Source organism: Notolabrus celidotus, chromosome 16 (assembly GCF_009762535.1).
Source record: "Notolabrus celidotus isolate fNotCel1 chromosome 16, fNotCel1.pri, whole genome shotgun sequence".
Lineage (NCBI taxonomy): Eukaryota > Metazoa > Chordata > Actinopteri > Labriformes > Labridae > Notolabrus > Notolabrus celidotus.
Window position 1 is genome coordinate 14,857,122 of NC_048287.1, and position 20,239 is coordinate 14,877,360.

The 20,239-nt window shown below is 40.3% G+C and overlaps 1 protein-coding gene across 2 annotated transcripts in view; it reads right to left on the reverse strand.

Moving 5' to 3' along the window:
• Positions 1 to 20,239, reverse strand: part of vps50 (VPS50 EARP/GARPII complex subunit) — a 138,614-nt gene that overhangs the window by 78,586 nt on the left and 39,789 nt on the right. For both annotated transcript variants that reach the window (XM_034704659.1, XM_034704660.1), the window contains exons 8-11: positions 19,950 to 19,985; positions 18,867 to 18,949; positions 7,708 to 7,750; positions 5,491 to 5,589 (exon numbers count right to left, since the gene is read on the reverse strand). In XM_034704659.1, coding sequence (XP_034560550.1) covers positions 5,491 to 5,589; positions 7,708 to 7,750; positions 18,867 to 18,949; positions 19,950 to 19,985 — 261 coding nt within the window. The remainder of the gene's footprint in view (positions 1 to 5,490; positions 5,590 to 7,707; positions 7,751 to 18,866; positions 18,950 to 19,949; positions 19,986 to 20,239) is intronic.

Sequence of the window (20,239 nt, forward strand, 5' to 3'; positions counted from 1 at the left end):
TAACCCTAACCCTAACCCTAATCCTAACCCTAACCCTAACCCTAATCCCAACCCTAACCCTAACCCTAACCCTAATCCTAACCCTACCCTAACCCTAATCCTAACCCTAACCCTAACCCTAACCCTAATCCTAACCCTACCCTAACCCTAATCCTAACCCTAACCATAACCCTAACCCTAACCCTAATCATAACCCTAATCCCAACCCTAACCCTAATCCTAACCCTAATCCTAACCCTAATCTTAACCCTAACCCTAATCCTAACCCTAACCCTAACCCTAACCCTAATCCCAGCCCTAACCCTAATCCTAACCCTAATCCTAATCCTAACCCTAACCCTAATCCTAATCCCAACCCCAACCCTAATCCTAACCCTAACCCTAATCCTAACCCTAACCCTAATCCTAACCCTAACCCTAATCCTAACCCTAACCCTAACCCTAACCCAATCCTAACCCTAACCCTAATCCTAACCCTAACCCTAATCCTAACCCTAACCCTAATCATAACCCTAATACCCTAACCCTAACCCTAATCCTAACCCTAATCCTAACCCTAACCCTAATCCTAACCCTAACCCTAATCCTAACCCTAACCCTAACCCTAATCCTAACCCTAACCCTAATCCTAACCCTAATTCTAACACTAATCATAACCCTAACCCTAACCTTAATCAAAACCCTAACCCTAACCAAAACCCTAACCCTAATCCCAATCCTAACCCTAATCCTAACCCTAATCCTAACCCTAATCCTAACCCTAACCCTAACCCTAATCCTAACCCTAACCCTAACCCTAACCCTAATCCTAACCCTAATCCTAACCCTAATCCTAACCCTAACCCTAATCCTAACCCCAACCCTAACCCTAATACTAACCCTAATCCTAACCCTAACCCTAACCCTAACCCTAATCCTAACCCTAACTCTAACCCTAACCCTAATCCTAACCCTAACCCTAATCCTAATCCTAACCCTAACCCTAATCCTAACCCTAACCCTAACACTAACCACAATCCTAACCCTAACCCTAATCATAACCCTAACCCTAACCCTAACCACAATCCTAACCCTAACCCTAATCCTAACCCTAACCCTAACCCTAACCACAATCCTAACCCTAACCCTAACCCTAACCCTAACCCTAACCCTAATACCCTAACCCTAATCCTAACCCTTACCACAATCCTAACCCTAGCCCTAATCATAACCCTAGGATCAGGGTGAGAATGATTTTGTAACAGAAGAAATGCACACAATTGGGCATTATAAGGCTTCTCATAAAAACACCTCAGTAAAGGGTTTTCAACACAAACTATTATTTTTTGCAAAGTTAAGGTAAAACATACGGCTACAAAAGATCCTACATTAAGAGCCGTTTGAGAGTCGAAAGAGCGGGCTCTCTGAAAAGAGCCCAACTTCCCATCACTGAAGCACATGCTTACTACCATTTTCACTCTTAGTTGCCCTTGGAACTATTTGTATTGTAAAACATATCAATGTAAATACTTCAGACCTGTACCATAGTGATAAACAGATAACACTTCAATTTGAATCAAGTAAATACCACTTGTATACTTTAAAACAGAGGGTCATTTCATTCCTTGTGGACTCAACATGACAGCATTTATACTTTTCAAGTAATTGATCTTAAACGCTTTCAGAAAATTAACAGTAGCAAGACTCACATATCCCTTCGAGCCACCAAATGGTATCATAACAATGGTGTATGCTGTTTTGTAATGACACAGCACAATTTTATAATTTATTAGAAATGTATTCAAATTATTTCACGGACCCCCACGCTATGGTTCGCGGACCCCCAGGGGTCCCAGGACCCCACTTTGAGAACAACTGAGCTAGAGTACGGTAATTGAGCCAAATGTACCATAAAACATAAACAATGTACCCCCGTTTTCTGTGAATGCATGATAATGAAGTGAAGGAGAAAATATGTGAAAAAAGTTGCGCAGTGTCGCTGTTTTTTCCAGCACAGCGTGCACTCAACTTTCAATGAATGGGGATGTGTTTTGTTAATAGGGTCAGGTCAAACGCAGCCATGTTGGAATCATTTTCCAGGACTATATGAGATTTTCCAGGACATTTTACTTTTTCTCCCATTTTCCAGGTTTTTTCCAGTACTGGAAAACTGGTCAACTGATTTCCAGGTTTTCCAGGACGCGTGGGAACCCTGATTATTGCTATTATCATAATAACTACAGTTTATTTTTATTTGTAATGGTATCAATGGTAAACACCAGTCCCAAAAGTTACAGCTAACTTGTTAGCAAGCACTGTATTTTTTACATTTTGAAAAAATTGGAGACAACATTAGCATTCTTGGGAGTCACAAGTCCAACACACCCTTCTTTTGGCTCTTCTTATGTTTCCATAAACTTCTGAGGAATGTATTTGGTGCTTAAAGCCTCCCTTAGCTCACCTATAGTCACAAATATTATTTGTGTGCTATTTGTCTTTGGCAGGCCGCAAACAGAGCTTTTTGCTACTCAAAGCAGCCAGCCGCAACCTTAAACGACCCTGATGAGTGTGGCAAGAGTGAAAGCAACAGTACAATTGTGGGCACCATAAGGTTAAATACCCCTAAAGTGCTTGGTAGAGCAGAGAGGACCTGCTCAGTGGGGTGATAATTTTCTGATAAGCACTGATTAGATCCCCCCTGGAATCAGTGCTTAAATAGAAATATGGATCCTTTTTTTATTCCTACATTTATCATTTATAATCAGGGGTTTCATTTGCAAGTACACCCAATAATTGCTTACAACCATCAAGTACAATCTTGCTCTACAGCACTGTATTCTGTTTATCACCTTGCAATTCAAGTCAGTTATTCCCTCTTCTTTTCAAAGAAAAGTTTCATTTACGATCATCTCCACTATCTCAGCTCCCACCCACAGTCTTGCTGTGCGACCCTGGTGAATTGAGGACACCAGAGTCGCAGGAGGTGAGGGCACAGCATTGAGCTAAGCCCTATAGGTAACGGGTGTTGCAGAGCAATTAGATTTTCTTACCACAAGCTCTTGGCCACAAGATGTTGCCCCCATCCATCCAGTGCCCGCTGGCACAAAAGTAATTTAAACATTTGTTCACTTTTCTAAGAGAGTTTCACTTCATCCGTCCTAGAAACACCATGAAAATTGCTGCCTGTAGAACAACTTGACAAGAGGAAGATGGAAACGTGGCTTCTCAAAATACTCCGATCGTTGTACTTTTTAATCGTCCATCATAATTTCGAATTAACTTTTAAAACAAAAGGGCAAATGTTTTATTCTGACATGTTACAATATGAGAGGAGAAAAATAGACGGTCTAAGGAATCATATGCTGCTGTACAAGAATAATAAGAGCCTCATAATTTGAATTTACACATTCTATATCTGTACACAGGGGTGTCTGGACTTTCAGCATGGGAAGTGTTCTGGTGTCTGTTTGTCGTTCATTTAAAGGCCAAGTAGTATTAACCAATTACATATCAGCAGGCTTTTAGTCGTAAGTAAAGCAGGAGGAACGCAAATCTCCATTGTGTCATCCAAGCTCAGCTTCATCTTAAGGACATACCTCACAAAGCTAGCATTTTTACTTTTCACAAATTTGAATCATGGTGATGTCATTGCAGCTAACTTCAGATCCATTAATTGCAAGTCAAACACAAGACCGATTCGTTGGTTTCATACAGCTGCTAGCACCCCTCTCATTAGCATAACCAGCTTCCCCATTCAATGTAGTCGAGCTCAACCTTGTTTAATAACAATAGACTGATGTGGTGTTTGGAGGGAGCCCCACTCATGTGACAATTTGTGTCTTGGGCACTCGTGTACACGTGATTTTGCCGCATGAATTTAGCAAGTTAATAGCACGAAATGAGCGAGCAAACACAAAACATTCTCTTGGTTGTATTCGTGTGAATAGCGTTCACGTTCATGTTTGATGTGAACGCGGCATTAGAGCTGCTTTGATTGGTCAATTATTAAAAATAAGTGTCAGATATCAAGTTTGCCAGAAACAGATGAGCACATTTAGTTTATTGCCGTTTATTGTGGCCAATTAATAGTTTCCTTATTTTCAAAATTCTGTATTTTTGGGGTGGTTGACAATATTATGAGAGTAATATCTGTGCGATTAGAGTAAATAAACTGCACATTTGGAGGAAGAGCATAAATAAACTTTAACACCAACTCAAGTTTGAATAACAATGACCTGCTATGTTGAGTATAAGGATGACAGAGAGGCAAAATGTAAGATAACCCAAGAAGGTGACTTTATTTGATTTAACAACTTTTGTCTCATTCGTTCGAAGCATTTGCACTGCAGCTGTGCTTTAAAATGCTATGGTTGCAGGACATGTTTTCCTAGTATAACTCAATAAAGACTGGCAATCATCCATACATCCATTGAGTATAAATTGGGAAAACTTCCCCATCCAACTGAAGACTTTAAGCCTCTAATTACCTTCACATGGAGGCTCAGAATGTGTGAGTGCTGAAGTTGGGAGGGCTCAAATATTCAATAAGGAAATTCTTATAAACTCTCCTAAAGACTATTTTCAGTGTTTTTTATTCTGGCAGCCCCATCATGGTTTAAAAAAATCAAGGTTTGTTAGATTGCTACTCAGTTAGCTGTTAGCCGTAGCATTTTAAATGACATAAAGTATTATTTCACGATTTACAAAGACTTTTTGAACACAACATTTAATTCTAGCTTACAATTCTATCCTCAAATGACTACTCACAGCAAAGAGCTCACACAGGAAAAAAATGCTTTAAGTTGAAATAGAGGAACAGTGCTTTATGAAAGGAAGGAGAATTGTAAGTGTAGGCATCATCATACGCTGGCGATGATGATAGAGTGGTATTACACTTTTATAACAGAGAGAAGTGGGCAGAAATGGGACGCTAGGTATCATCAGTCTAGATTCCTGTGTCTGAAAAGAATGGCTGTACGCGTTTGAATTAACTGCATGAAACATCACACACAAATATTTTGTTGTGAAGGTATTGTCGTGACTGTTTTGGTAATTTGAGGGATTAATTTATATTATTTGCGGATTGTTTTTGAGGGCTCAGTTTCTCATTGTGGGTGTTCTCTGTGGGTGTTGCTTGATTGACAGTATGTGACAAATTACTATGGATGACAGGCACGCTCTTCAGATGAGAAATTCTCTACTCTAAGAATAAGACATTTGAAGAATTTATAATAATGGCAATAAAGGCAAAGACCAAATCACATTCTTGTCTTCTATGATGATTCATCTACCCTGTCTGAGGGAGATTTTTTTCACTATTGGCTGACGAGGGTGGTCAAAACACAGAAAGAGTGCCTCAACTTGAAATAAAAACCCTCTAAACCCCTAATAATAAAAAAGCTAGAGTAAGACATGTGGACATATGCAACAAGTGTTGGCAACAATATAACCTTCAAGTTCAGCCATGTTCAGCCATTCCCAGTGACCCCATATGCAAGTCAAATCACTGACCTGTGTCTTGCCCAGGAGCGTGTAGGCCAGCTGGACCTTGGTGTAGTGCGAAACATCAAAGTTTTTACACGTCTTGGAAAGGGCGACATCAAGCTGCTCCTGTGGGCAGAAATGAGGGATGACAAAGGTAAATAGAGAGGAAAAGTGAGGGGGTAGAGAGAGAAAGGGATTATCAGCGTTAAGACCGGGGATTTGGATATAGATGTGCAGATGTAAAGCTTCCACACAGAGCCAAGGGCAGGTAACAAGATTGTGGATGTGGGCGTATAGATGTGAGTGAGTCTTTGACAAAGACATAAAAAGTGAAAGTAGGGCAAGGTTAGACAAAAGTTAGGGAGTGCAGGGATGTGTAACAACTCTGACACAAAACAGCTGACCTCGTAGAATAAAGTGCTGACAAAGGCTGGGGATCAAACACCTTGTGTGGCCACGCATTCTCTAATGCATATGCTTAAAACCGCACTTGAACTGCACAATAACTTTTGCTGACAATACAACGATTCTGCAACTATTTCAGAGGAAGTCAATATCTATCAGAAATAACCCAACAATCTGAATACTGTGAGCTATGATGAAGTAAATTATACAGGGCAAAAGTAAACTGATCCAGACACATGTTGTGGAAACAGTACTGTACTGTGCTTTAATGCTGCGTCACAACTAGTAATCTGATGATTGAATAAGCTTCCAGTTAGCATCCAAGAATACTCAAGGGTATTTAAAAGAACAGAGCTGACAGCCACACTTCTGTATTCACATAACTCCTGAAAAATCAATGATATTTTCAAGGTGGGCTAAACTTTTAAAATGTTCATCCCAATTTTCTCCAGAGTTTTCCTGTTTGCCCTCCAGTAAAATTTACTACAGGGCTTTTTCCTGATCGCGCCTGAGTAAAATGTAGAAATGCATTCTTTCTCCCAGGATGCTACTGTGCTGATGTTGGCATAACATTGCCACCAAGTAAGGTGATACATCTTATGTAGTGGTGGCTATTTGACATTAAGTAATGACTCATTTTAACTTTCAGTAATTGTAACAGTGTTATTGAATATGAAAAGTTCAACTCTACCACAGATTACACATTAAGGAAGCTTCTCAGGATTTTTTCTCAGGCTTCAAAGGCTTTTCAGCTTTTGTTGTCACGTCAGAAGGTGACAAGCGAACCTTATATTTTACTTGCACAACTTCTGTGTTTGCAGATTTTCCAAGAAAACATTAGCTACATCGAAAGGTATATGGATGTTTCTAAAATTAAATTTTATTTCTCTTCATTTAAAAAAGGAGTCCTGTCCACACTGGAGGTGTTTTTGAATATTTCTCTGTCCATACAACTACACAGAAATGGTTAAAAACGCCTGCATAAGCTCAAGGGCCAGTAGGGGATATGTGTATTCAGTCTGTCACGTCAAAGAACACCTAACTGCGTGCATGTGTGTTGAGTGTCTTCTTGAGTGATCAGTAATTGTTTGAGACGTTCTTTAAACTGTACCTGTGTGCCGATCAAAAACAATTCAGCATGAGCGCAGGCTTAGCCTAATGATTAAGTTGGATGCCAATACAGCAGCTGGCCACAATACAGTATATATAAGCAACAATTGCCATGTGCAAGTACATCAGGGCATGACAGACTATTGATAGTGAATAAACATAGTTATTGTATACTCATAGGATTGTTTTTGCCATATGCATTTTAAGGTGAAGGTTTTAGTTACTAAAATCCTTTGTGCAAGTGTTTACCTTCATGATTTAGAGGATTTAACTTTGTTTATTCAGAAATGCAGGCTGATAGGTAAACAAACAAGCACCATGGCGCCTGGCTGGGTATGTGTGTATGTGCACATGCACGCCTGTTTCCTGTGTACAGATAGATCTGTAAGTAATTAATCTACTCAAGCGCAGCGACAGCGTTGCAGAGAAAATTGCTTTGCATCCCATTTATCACACAAGAGTATCACGGTGCTGGAGATGACACAGATATAATTTATTGTGCGCGCACCATCACAATAATGACTTTCTGAATGTGTCAATATTTGTGAGGCACAGAATAAGAAAGCCAAACTATTACAATATCAAAATGAAGAAGAATTGCTTTTTTCAGATGATATCTTCTCAAAAATTACAAGGTTAGAGGTAAATACTCCTTACTGCTAAAAGCCTCTTTACTAATTTGACTTTTAAATAATGTCATTAGAGATAAAGGAGAGATAATGCACAAACCTCGATTTGCTCCAGAGTGTCTTGTAGTTTGGAATTCAATTCACTGCAGGGAAAGAAAGGAGATAGGTTAGTTCTTCCGTTCTGAAAAAAAAGGAATCACAAAGTGATACATTTTAAACGTTAGTTGGATTGTATTTATGTATTTCAAGTAAAGTCATGATCGCTATCAATCCATTGCTTACACCATTCAACCTTTAAAGCTCTGTGGAGTGATAGAGTATACCCCAGCTTGTATTGTATCTTCAAGAAACTCAGATTTGTCAATATTAACAGTTACATTTGTTCTTGACCACTAGTCTAAAAAGCCTCAATTGCTGTCAATTTCCAAGGATAAGAAACCGATAAAAGTTAACAAAACATTAAAATTTGAGCATTGTAACCAGAAAATATTCCATTTTTTTTTATTTTTTTTGCAGGATTATTCCAGTACAACCAATACAGTGTAATAGTTAACAGTCTTTTTCTGTTTTTAAACACACACAAACACACACACACACACACACAAACAACCGTCCTCCCACCACCCCACTCCCTCAAACCCCAGCTCAAATTAACAAAACAGAATGTAAAATAAAATACAATACAATCAAGTAACACGTGGTACAGACATAAATAAATAAGTAAGGAAATAAATAAATAAATAAATAGAAATATAAGATGTCGTTCATAAGGAGTTTGATATTAGTTTTGTTTGCTGCTCGCATCCCAGTCAGAAAGAGTCTAACTCGGGCAGCATTGTCCACATGACCCATGTTGGCTCCAGGCGCCCAGACTCCACCGCGCAAAGGCCTCTAATGGGGGGGGGGGCAGCCACCAGGGACGGGGGCACGTAGGTAAGAAGTAAGGAGAAGGCACTGAATTAGCGCTGCCGTCTATGGGGTCAACTCCTTGGGAGGGAGGCGGTCTACATAATCAAGTAAAGGCCTCCAGTGGGTATAAAATTTATCCGATGAGCCCCTGATGGTGAATTTTACCTTTTCTAATTTTAGCAGCCTTAAAACATCGTTTAGCCAAACTCTGAATAAAGGTGGTTGAGAAGACTTCCAAAGCAAAAGGATTCTTTTCCGGGCAACCAGGGACACAAATGCTATCACATTGTTTTGCGTATTAGTAGTAGCTAAATCAAGCGGGGCTCTGCCAAAGATGGCTATATGAGGAGATGGCTGAATCTTTAGGTCCAGGATGTCAGAAATTGCCAAAAAGAAGGCTTTCCAATACTCACATAGTTCGGGACATGTCCAAAACATGTGGGTAAGGTTGCAAGGGGTTTGGGAGCACCTACTGCACTCCTCTTCTGTCTTATCTGGGTAGAACTTAGAGAGTTTGTCTTTGCTATAATGAAGCCTATGAAATACTTTAAATTGAATAAGGGATAGCCTAGCACAACTTGATGATTTGTTAATTACTTTCAGAGCCTTCTCCCAAAATGCATTAGTTATAGTAATTTGCAGTTCTGATTCCCAACTAGTTTTAATGTTGGTTAGAATGGATTCATCAGAGGGAGTCAGGAGGTCGTAGAAAAAGGAGACATGTCCCTTAGGGAGGGATTTAACTTTAAGGGCATTGTCTATCCCACAGGGAGGCGGAATACGGGGGAAGGCTAACGTATGGGTCCTTGCAAAGTCCCTGAAAATATTCCATATTTTTTAACAGATATAAAACAAAAATCCCGGGCTGCCGTTGGCTGAGCGGTTTAAGTATGCACCCCATGTACAGAGGCTATAGGTCTCGCCGTTGCGGTTGTTGGTTTGACTGTTGCATGTCTTCCTCTTCTCTCTACTCCCCACATTTCCTGTCTCTGTTGCCCAATGTAGCACAATATAGGTACCCACATTATTAAAAAAGTATCACAAAAAGCTGCCGCCATGATGTGTGTCATGATACTCCTCATTCATGAGTTCATCAACAGTTTCAACAACTGTGTCCATGTAATTTACTATAAAAAATATATGTGTGTGTTTTTGTGTGTGTACCAGATGTTCACTGCAAAAAAAAAGGCAGACTCAAACATCTCGAGGTTGGCTTATCTAGGGAAACTCTTTCAACTCAAAAGTAGCAAGAGAAGTCAAAACGACTTTGCCAATCCCAAGACATCACTGATTCCCTTGTGACCCCTCCATTCATAATCATCCTCTGTTCAACTTTTACATTACCTCCATCAGTGCTTCACTAAGGGTCTTTTTCAGGCCAGCTTTCTCTTATGTTGTGCCTTGTGAGACCCAAGTTGTCAAGGGAGACAGTGTCCTTAACAAATTGCTAATTAAGCATCTTGGCTTCAGTTTGGCATTGAGTTAAAAGAGTACAGAGATGAGGGACTGTGAGGAGACTGCAGAGCGAGTAACACAGGTCGTTTACAGGCAGGTAAGAAAAAAATGAGCAGACCATTTTTTTTTTAAACCTGGTGCGGTGTAACCCTTTTTATCTGCCAGTGTGAGTGTGAGCGAGAAGAGTATTTGGAGGAATGAAGAGAAAGCTGTCACCACAGTTGGAAACTGTCCAGTGGGCACAATGTGAAGCAATAGACAGATGTCAGCTTCTGACCTTAACTGCCAAGGATGTTTGAGAATATACCTTCAGACACAATGACAGCAGACGCTAGTGAAGAACTACTCTCAATTACCACCAAACTGTCACTGAAGGTGCCACTGCAATAAAATAAGATATATTCTGAGCTTAAAGCGTAGGAAGGCAAGTCACAGCTAGTATCCTCAATGGAACGGAGGTCAGCACAAAGAAAAAATACTGGTCCAACTACAGAGGGGTGAACAGATCGATGTCAGGTCCTGGCTTCTGTAGGATTCCGTCTGAATGTTCATGTGTAACGCCCAGGAGAGCGTTAAACAAAAGTTTACAGCTCTGGCAGCCACACTAAGAAGCTACACCAGAGGAGCAGAAGCCAGCAGGATAAATGCCCCTGTTCATCACAGAATGTTCCAGTGTAATCCCATGCTGCAGTGTGGTAGAGGCAAAGAAGTGTAACCACAAACTAACCAGCCCTGGAAGAGTGTTGCAAGAGCGTATGAAAGATGATAATTATGAACTGGGCAGCAACAGAGCCTAGCATGACTCACGTCTCCTGTGAATGGCACTAAAATGCAAGCATTAAGTCTGGGTTTCGAATGAATGTACTTTGCTATTTTTTGGCATCTATGTTAAGTTAGTGGTAGCGGCCAACTAGCCGAGCTTAGCATAGTTTGGGAAAACAGATAATATTCCTCAAAACTTCACCTGACAGCAACTTTGAGCTCTCTTAAAGTGCTTATCTTCCCAAGTCAAGTCATCAACCTCCTCACTGGCCTGTAATAAGCTGTACATAAAACACAAGTTGTTGTTTCTGCATTTCTATCTGTTTATATCTTAAAAAACAAATTAGTAAAACTTTTAATGTTAGAATGGGCAGATTTGTTCAACTTCGGACAAAGTCAGGCTAACTGCTTCCAGTATTTTGCCTGGCTCAAGCTCCCCGCATGATAGACAGCTATTTCCTACAAATGTCGAACTATTCCTTTTGCAGCTAGGAAAACACAGGACATATTATTAACAGATGGCCTCCATCCTGGCAGGGTAATAGAAAGAGGAGCCACCCAGCTGCCAACAAATACCAGATTTTCTGCTGACCTAGCTCTGGTTAGGTCAAGTACATCCATTATCTCATATGGCGTGGGCTCAGTGATGTCAATTATGTCACAGAGGAGCTCTGTTGAGGTTTTTTGTGAGATAACCAAGATGGCTGCAGCTCATTTGAAGCATTTTAAATCTGTTATCACATCAGTTTAAACTGAAGTATACAACCACTCGTGTTACGAAAAGATGGTTTGTGTTGGCTCCCCTGGTGACTAAATCATGTCCAACACATGTGTCAGTCTACTTTGTGGGACTAGAAACCAAATGAATTGGATTTTGGGGACAGCTACTTAGCCTGGCAACGCATTGCTATGGCACGCTCCATTGCTCTGATCGGTTATTAATAGCAACAAGACACATTTTGGTCTGCAGCTGTTGGTAACACTCCTTGGAAATCAAAAGTTAACTTGAATGTTTCAAACTAATCTGAATTAAAGGACAAGCCTGGTGATAAGAATGAAATAGAAAGCATAAAATGGAACCAGGGTAAACATAGACCCCAGAATGGTTGCTGTAATTCATGGTAAACAAACTGCTAAGAGTACTGATGTTTTTTAGGACTTGTCTGAGTTTTTAAAGAATAGCCAAGAAGGTCAACTAAAAGCTTATAACCAAGGTGCCTATAAAATCCAGTCCTTCTGTTATCCAGCACTTGTATGTATGACTGCATCACACTGCCCAGTGTGTGTTCATGTGTTCAGATGCATCTCCTCCCAACATACGGACCTCCTCCATGATCAGAGAGAATGCATAAATAACAGATGAGGTGAAAAAAACTAATTAACAATCTATTCCCCACAGGGAACACAAGCATTGAAATAGACTTATGTGAAAATCTGGGACTTTTTATCCCCCCTCGTATTCAATTATCACAGGCAATAGGTGTCCACAGGGCCTCCAGGCAAGTCCCTCCACAGCGGCTGCTGACTTGCTTAACAGGCAATGTGTGGACTTGTGTGCTTTAAGGGCCTTTCCGGATGCTCAGAATTTGCAAGAAAGACTATTTTTTTCTTGCAATCACGTTAGCCACAGTTACAAGGCAAGGAGAGAGGCAACAAAGTGGCAGGGGAAGGAGTTCAAAGAGTGAAATAGCCAGAAGAGACAACTGAAACCATGATAATAATCGTGGAAAAGCAGAGGAGGTTAGACGAAGGCCAGGGGAGGTTCAGAAGAAAGAGATTAAACAGAGAAGAGAGTTTAAAGGAAGAGCACTGAAAAGAAAGATTGTCCAAGACAAGAAGAATGTTTTCTTCTAATCCAGTTTAAGATTTGATGTAAAATTTAGATATTTGTTTCTGGATAAGTAACTAGAGATGTTCTACTGCCTATACTGAAATGTGTATCAGCCTCTGATGTGTACTATCTGGCATCTACAATGAGTACTGGAGGGGTTCCAGGTATCGCCAATGCTAATGTCCAGTTATCTGATCTTGTTGAGAGTGCAATGGAACCTTTAAATTAGAATAATAAAGAAAGCAAGTAAAATTAAGTATAAGTGAGACACTTTCAGCATATACACATGTGGAGCGTCTTAAGACAACAAACTACAACTCTCCATCCAAGGGAAATAAGGTAGAACCTCAGAGAACATAAAGAGTGCCCCTTGACTCTGAATAAATAGTTGTATTGCTGCATTGCTTGCAGAGTCATGTTGGGCAGCCAGTTCAAAAATTGTTTGTTTATATGAGACACATTCATTGCAGTCCTTTGCCCTTCCTTGCCACACCATGCTCCTCTTGAACAAACAGCTGGACCGCCCTGTCCTTTGAGAAGTTCAAAGAGCCTATACAAACCACATCCTGTCAATGCTAAGAGAGCAATTAGCTGAAGTGGAGATGTGTTGGAGCCTTACCTGGAATAACCCACTGAACATTTCAAAGAGTACAGGTTCAAAAATAGCATTTATATTATTAACAAAAGTATGATAGTATCTCTTATGTGTCATTGGTGCTGAACGAAATGAAAGGACAAAGTCCAAAGTGGAGCAGTTTTGTATGATACTCCTTAAATTAGGAGTGGCCCAGTGGTAGAGTGGGTCATCTCTCAATCAAAAAGTTGGTGTGCGATACCAGCGCTCACAGTAACATGACAAAGTGTCTTTGAGCAAGACACCAAACCCCAAATTGCATATGAATGTAATTAGTAAATACAGACAGTCCCCTACTACAGCATTCTCTACCATCAGTGTATGACAGTGGCGTGAACGGATGAATGTGACGAGATGTGTAAGAGCGGTTTGAGTGGTCGGTTCACAATATGATACATTACATTACAATACAAAACAATACAAAACAATACAAAACAATACAAAAAGGGGCATTACGATACAATACGGTAAATTACGATACAATACGATAAATCACGTTACAATACATTATGATAGGAAGCATTACGATACCATACCATACATTATGATCAATACATTACAATACAGTAAGATACACTATGATATGATTTGATACAATAGGACATATTACCTTACCATACCATACCATACCATACCATATATTACATTACAATACGATACGTCGTTACACCTGACACATGACCCACAATAACGATAAAATCACAATACAACAAATCTGAGATCATTGGTAAATTATAAGACAATCTCAATGATACATCACAGCAACTGATCCACTGAAGAATACAAAATGCCCCATAAAGGTAAAGTGAAGGATTAATGTGATAAGAGCCACCACAATGAGCCATGAAGTTGTGATGCAGTGAGTCAAATATAAGGGAAAATTTTTATTATTTCACAGTACTGGCATTTGGCACCTGTGATACGAGGATTGTATTGCCCAAGTCAGGATACATATCTAGATTCTGTTTCCGCCCTGACACAATCTGATCCAAAGCTCGATCCATAGGCTATCCAAATCCAAGGCCAGTCGATTATAATGATTTGATTGGGATTTGACTTGGCATGATGAGACGCGATTAAAGAAAAATGGTAATTTGAAAACAACATTATGTTGTGGTTATTACTTGTATAAGAGCCAAAAGAGCAGGCCTTCTGTACAAATGTTATGACATGTATATGAACTAAGGTCTTTGTCACACCATTATTCAGGTGTCTCACTTCAACAGTTAGTTTGGTGGTAATATAAAATAAATGTTGCGACTAAACACAGAATTCTTAGCCCTCATGTAAACCTCACTTTATGAGCCCACCTACCACTTGATATAAAATATTCAATCCTTCAAAAAAGGGACAAATGAAAGCCAATTAAACTGTAAAAGGAGATAGATAAAAACTAGTATGACAGCGTTCTTAGCTTCTGCTTGAATAGGAGAGCAGTGTTGTTGTGGTAAACGACTAATGATGTCTTCTAGATATCTTGTAACTTGGTTTAAATGTTCAAACCATGTCATGAATCACTCTGATCCACAGAAAGGTCTCTAACCCTGAAGATGCAACAGGTAATAGATGCTGTGATAATGATAGATTTGAGGATTTGAGGCTGTTCTGGCTTAAAAGTTTTGCTGCTTGTTATTGATAACATCACAGCATAGATTTGAAATGCTGACTCACCAGGTGAGATTTGTCCTGCTTCCTTTTACTACTTCCTTAAGGCCTACAGATGGAGACACTTTTGGAAAGTTCTTTCTTCCTTTCTTCACATTAAGTTGACTTGATTTCTGAGTTGGAGATTGCAAACTGCTACAGCAATTTTGGCCAAGGCTGCTTTCTCTTTGTAAGATAGCTGATGCTAACTGAGAAGCCACCCAAGCCAGCGCTGCTCTCATTGAAGGTAAAATGTCAAGTCTTGCACAACTGAAGACTTCGTTTATGCCTTTTGTTTCATATGCTTCATAGTCTATGAGCAATGTGCTGATACGTGGGGGTCTTAAACTCCCGAACAGCTGCCCATTCAGACTGATGATGAAAATGGACTGAGACGAAGCACAAGCCTGTGTAAGTGCCTTCTTGGGGAAACAATATTGACTTTTAAAGGACAGGGAAAAAGAAAGGGCAGGCATGAAACAAAGCCATGTAGCGCGTAAAAAAAAAGGCACAGCTACAAGGTTAAATCAAAGTGCAGCAGACCAGCAACGAGCCGCTTAGGGAGGCCAATGCTGAAGTCAGGGCTCCAGCAATTTTGGGCTGAGAGCCAAAGTGCAATGTGCATGCCAATGCAGAGCAAGACGGAAGTGTGATCAATGAACCAATGTTAAAAACTGCAACATTCAGAAAGTGGTGTTTGCATATTTCAAAGGAAAGCACAGGTGAAAGGGGCAAACAGGTTTTGATCCAACTGCCAAAGTCACACCATGTTTCATTACCCATCAAGAGCACATTGAAATACAGCGACATTGATGTTTTTATTTAGTGTGAATGTTTCTTTTAATGGTCAAATTCCTTTATTCATAGGCTGTTTTCAATAGGTAGTCATTATACGTGAAAAATGGTGCACCACAGTACCAGCACATTCATCGAGCATAAGTGTGCAACATTGTTGAAATTATTGTAATAACACTATGAATATAACAGTGATATCCATACAAAAACAGCAGCTGCACTTGGGGTGGAACAACTGAACATAGTACTGTGTTATTGGTCACTATTTCCCAGAACGAAAGCAGCTGGAGTCTCTTTGTTGCTGTGATAAATGATGTCATTGTTGCTGGAGATATGAACTCCATTACTTCCTCCGTGCTGCATGAGAAATGCAGATCAATGTGATCACAAAATCACTGTGAAAACCACTTCAGAAAGTGCCGACACCGCAGATGATTGTATTTTGTTTTTTCTGATATGTAAATATTGTTTGGCTTGTATTGTCATGATGATGTTTCAAACCAAATGTCATGGCTCTGGCTGCGATCCCACTATTTTCCCTGTTTTCCTCGTGCCTCCTCCCCCCCATCTATATATTTGTGTGTCAGTCTCTCTGGAGGGCAGGGCTTCTGCGATCAATCATACACCTGCAACCCATCTCATCTGCCTCAGTACAAGAACCATGGCTCCACTCTTTGCCGGATTATTCTGTCTACCTCAATGGTAGCTATGGTCTGCCGATTGGTACAATTTCCGTCAGTGTTTATTTCCCAATGGTTTCGAACCTGCTTTTCTTTGTGCTCAGATTACCACTCTGTCAGTGCTTCACCTGCAATCATTCTGCTACAACCAGTCATCCGGAGAGACCTGTAATAAACCCCATTGAAGTCTCTAATCTTGCTGTTTTTCTGCATTGGGTTCCTAAAAGTTACAAATGACTTTAAAAAAGCGTATTTTTCTTATATTTTCCAGTCCATCTAAGGGCAGTTGTTCGCGTACACAGACCAAAATGCCTTGAGACTCAGTGGAATTGACTTGAAACCCAACAGAGTGAAAACCTTGTGAATAGAAAGGCAGCCAAGTTATGTTGAATAAATGTGTTAACAGTGCTTTCCTGCTCTATCATCTTATAACCCCAGCCTCGCATTAGATACAGGTTTATAGACTGTCTAAAGTTGAGCAAAGATTCAATGTGTGAGTCTTAATCCTTGGGAAGAAGTTCTGAGATGAATCGAATAATTAAAGGGTTCATTTCCGTTAAGACAAGACCAGTTGTGATTCTGTGTCCGGCGGGACTCTGCAAGTTATGGACTTCAGAGCAGTGAAGGGGGCTGATTATTTCTAATAATCCCTCCTAATTTAGATAAATAGTAAGACCCAACACTATGTGCGTTAAGTTACATAAGTACAGAGAGAGAGAGAGAGAGAGAGAGTAGACAAAACATAACTGTCCGCATATCAAATGTAAATGTTTGAAGTGTTTGCTGTGTGTTTTTGTTGATTGTTACTGTTCTGTTTTTTGTTTTTAACTCTGCAAAGCACTTTGAATTGCTCTTTGTATGAATGGTGCTTTATAAATTGCCTTGCCTTGCCTGGCCTGGCCTGGCCTGGCCTGGCCTGGCCTGGCCTGGCCTGGCCTGGCCTGGCCTGGCCTGGCCTGTCATGCCATGCTATGCCATGCCATACAGTGTCCTAATTGAGGCCGATTCAGACCTTTTTTGTGAATCACACGAGTGCTTTGGAAGTCAGACCATATTTCAGCCCATTGGCCATGCAAATGGGGTCATGAGAGCTGATTTCAGCCCAATCAGTTTCTCTCGACAGGTCAGATGGATTTCTGGCATTTACAAAAATTTGGTCAGCCAACTGCACCCTCTCACACAGTAAAAGCAGGGCGACAAGCCGATTCCCCAACTTCTGGGCTTGTTTTTCCTGACTGCACCTGCATAAAATGACAGGCAGCATCTGAAAGCACCATGGCAGCATGCTTTGTGATGTGGACAACTGGAATAAACATAGATACACAATGCAGCAAAAATATCATTGGCATAGTTTGGAGTTGAAGTTTGGGGGTTCACAAAAATAAATGACGTGTGATGCGTACAACAGAGTGTGAGTGCAAAGTTGTGGAAATTATACTTTTCAATGTAAAATACAATAATGAAGCAGATACATTTCCTCAGCTGTGAGCATTTCTCTAGAGATGATGGGCTCGGTTCTAGACCTCTCTGTGGCATCTCTACCTCTCTGTGGCAAGACTCTTTCTAAACAACTTTGCTTAGCCTCTAGACCAACACACTCTCTACCATATATGATAAAACAGCAAAAGCAAATGCTGGAACCTCATGTAAGGTTGTGCTTGGAGCAGTTAAAGAGTGTCATTCTCACACACCTCTTCATTAAGCTTTCTGTGTGAATCTGTACGGGGCATTGCAGAAAGGGGAAGGAAGCGATCAATGATATGCATCCTTGATCAACTTTTGATCAATACAGCAAAAAGGAGCAGTGTGGAATCCACTTACAGCCATAAACTGTGGACGATTACAAAGGAAATGATACAAACAGAGATGATTGCCTCTCTGGTTAAAATTCAGCTCTCATCTCAAACAGGCAGGTAGGGAGGATTGGTTTATTATGACAGTTGTGTGTGAGCATTGCTAGAAGTTAAAAATGAGTGTCACGTTTTGATTCATTTTTTTGGTGTGCACAACTTGATCGAACTAAAGACTTTCTAAATAGGACAGAAGTGCTAATATGGTCATATCAGGAGGCTGCTTTCAAAAATAATCTGACTGTGTGAGCATTTGCTTTCCAAAGAAAAGCTGAAAATATTAACATACATGACTTTTCAGAACCATTTGACATCCTAAGCAATGCAAAAGCAGGGCAACAAGGCAATAATAATGAGCAAAGCAAGTGAATATAAATAAAACCTCTGACTTTCCCTTTGTTTAAGAAAAGACTCAGCTCACTTCTGACCTTGAAAATGAGTCGAATCTGACCCAAGCACAATAGAAGGACTTCTCCGAGCAAAGCAATTACTCTCCAACACAGGGTCATCGTTTTAAAAGGGAACAATTTCCGAATTTCTCTACAGGGTTGACATGAGTTGATTTCAGGTCTCACAACGATCATATTTTAATCTATAAGATCTGAAAACTTTCCATTCAGTAGAGGAAAATTAAGTCTATGCCTGTTACCATTTGGATACAAGTAAGAATCACTCCATCAATCTGTTACTCCACCTTACCTGATGCAGCTGTAGTGTTTGAAGGTGCTGGCAGCCTTTTGACATTCCAGACAGAGCTGGATTGCACCTGGATAGTCTTCCTCCTAAAAGAAGAGAGCAGTGAGGTCATTCAGCAGCATGGAGAAAACACTATGTATCAACTGGGGCTGCATGCACAGAACAGTCTGTGTGATTGTGTTAAGACAGAAAAGGAAAGCTCACCAAATACCAAAAAATGTGTTTGATAATTAAACGATGAGCAGTACGTGTGACTTCTTCTGTTTTGTCTTCTCCAATTTGATACATCTTGATATCAGAACTATTTTGCTATTGTCTGAAGAAAGGCAAGCACCAATGGATGACTTTGAGACAGATTTCTGTGCTACATCAAGCAACCACATGTTCAGATCAAAAGCCAAATTTATCCCTCTGGATATGTCTGCAAAATGACCCCCGACATAGCTTGAGTCGTTAAACTCGCCGTTTATCTGTTGCTAAAGAGTCTCAGCTTCACTGTAAAGGTTCAGTTACACAGAGGCTTCGCTCTGTCTTACTTAAGTTGTATTAACCTGAAAAGAAACTAATTTTCTTATGAACAACTTGGGATTATTGGTTAAATGTATGTTTGTTAAATGGACATCAAACCTCAACCAACTTTCTTATACATTATTTGCAATGAAAAGTCAAATGCTGCAACAATTTTCGCAACACTGTCTACAGTTTTTATAGAATCAGTGAACAGATATTATGTTGTTTTAGATACATCAAACAAAGGATCTCACATTCAGTAAATCCATAGCAAGTGCTGCAGCTAATCTCCACAACAAGGTGACTACAAGATGGACATTTGTCAGAGCATCTCTTGCCTTTATAGGCTTTTCTTTAAAAGCAGAAATTCAAGCAGAGGTTTGACCTTTCAAGTCAGCAATAACCAAACCTGCATGTGTACTATGTTGGTGTGTGTTAGTGTTAGTGCGTGCGCATGTGCGTGCGTGCGTGCGTGCGTGCGTGCGTGCGTGCGTGCGTGCGTGCGTGCGTGCGTGCGTGCGTGCGTGCGTGCGTGCGTGCGTGCGTGCGTGTGGTGTGGAGAAAGGGTCACAATACCTCGAGCATCTCGCTGAGTCGTACATCTGTTCTTTGCTATGGAAGAAAAAAAGAGTAAGACATTCATGTAGCACAAATTCAATAGCAGGCCACATATAACAAATGAAATAATAGTAAAGTGACGTGCTCCTATGTTGGAAACATGACAGTAAAATGTTTCACTGATTATGGTCTCAGGGGGGATACTACAGGCAAAGTCTGACAACATTTGCGATGGTTATTACACTACAGAACACACGCTGTATGGGGGGTGAATTTTTTTATAATACGACAGTTCAGAAGATATTAAG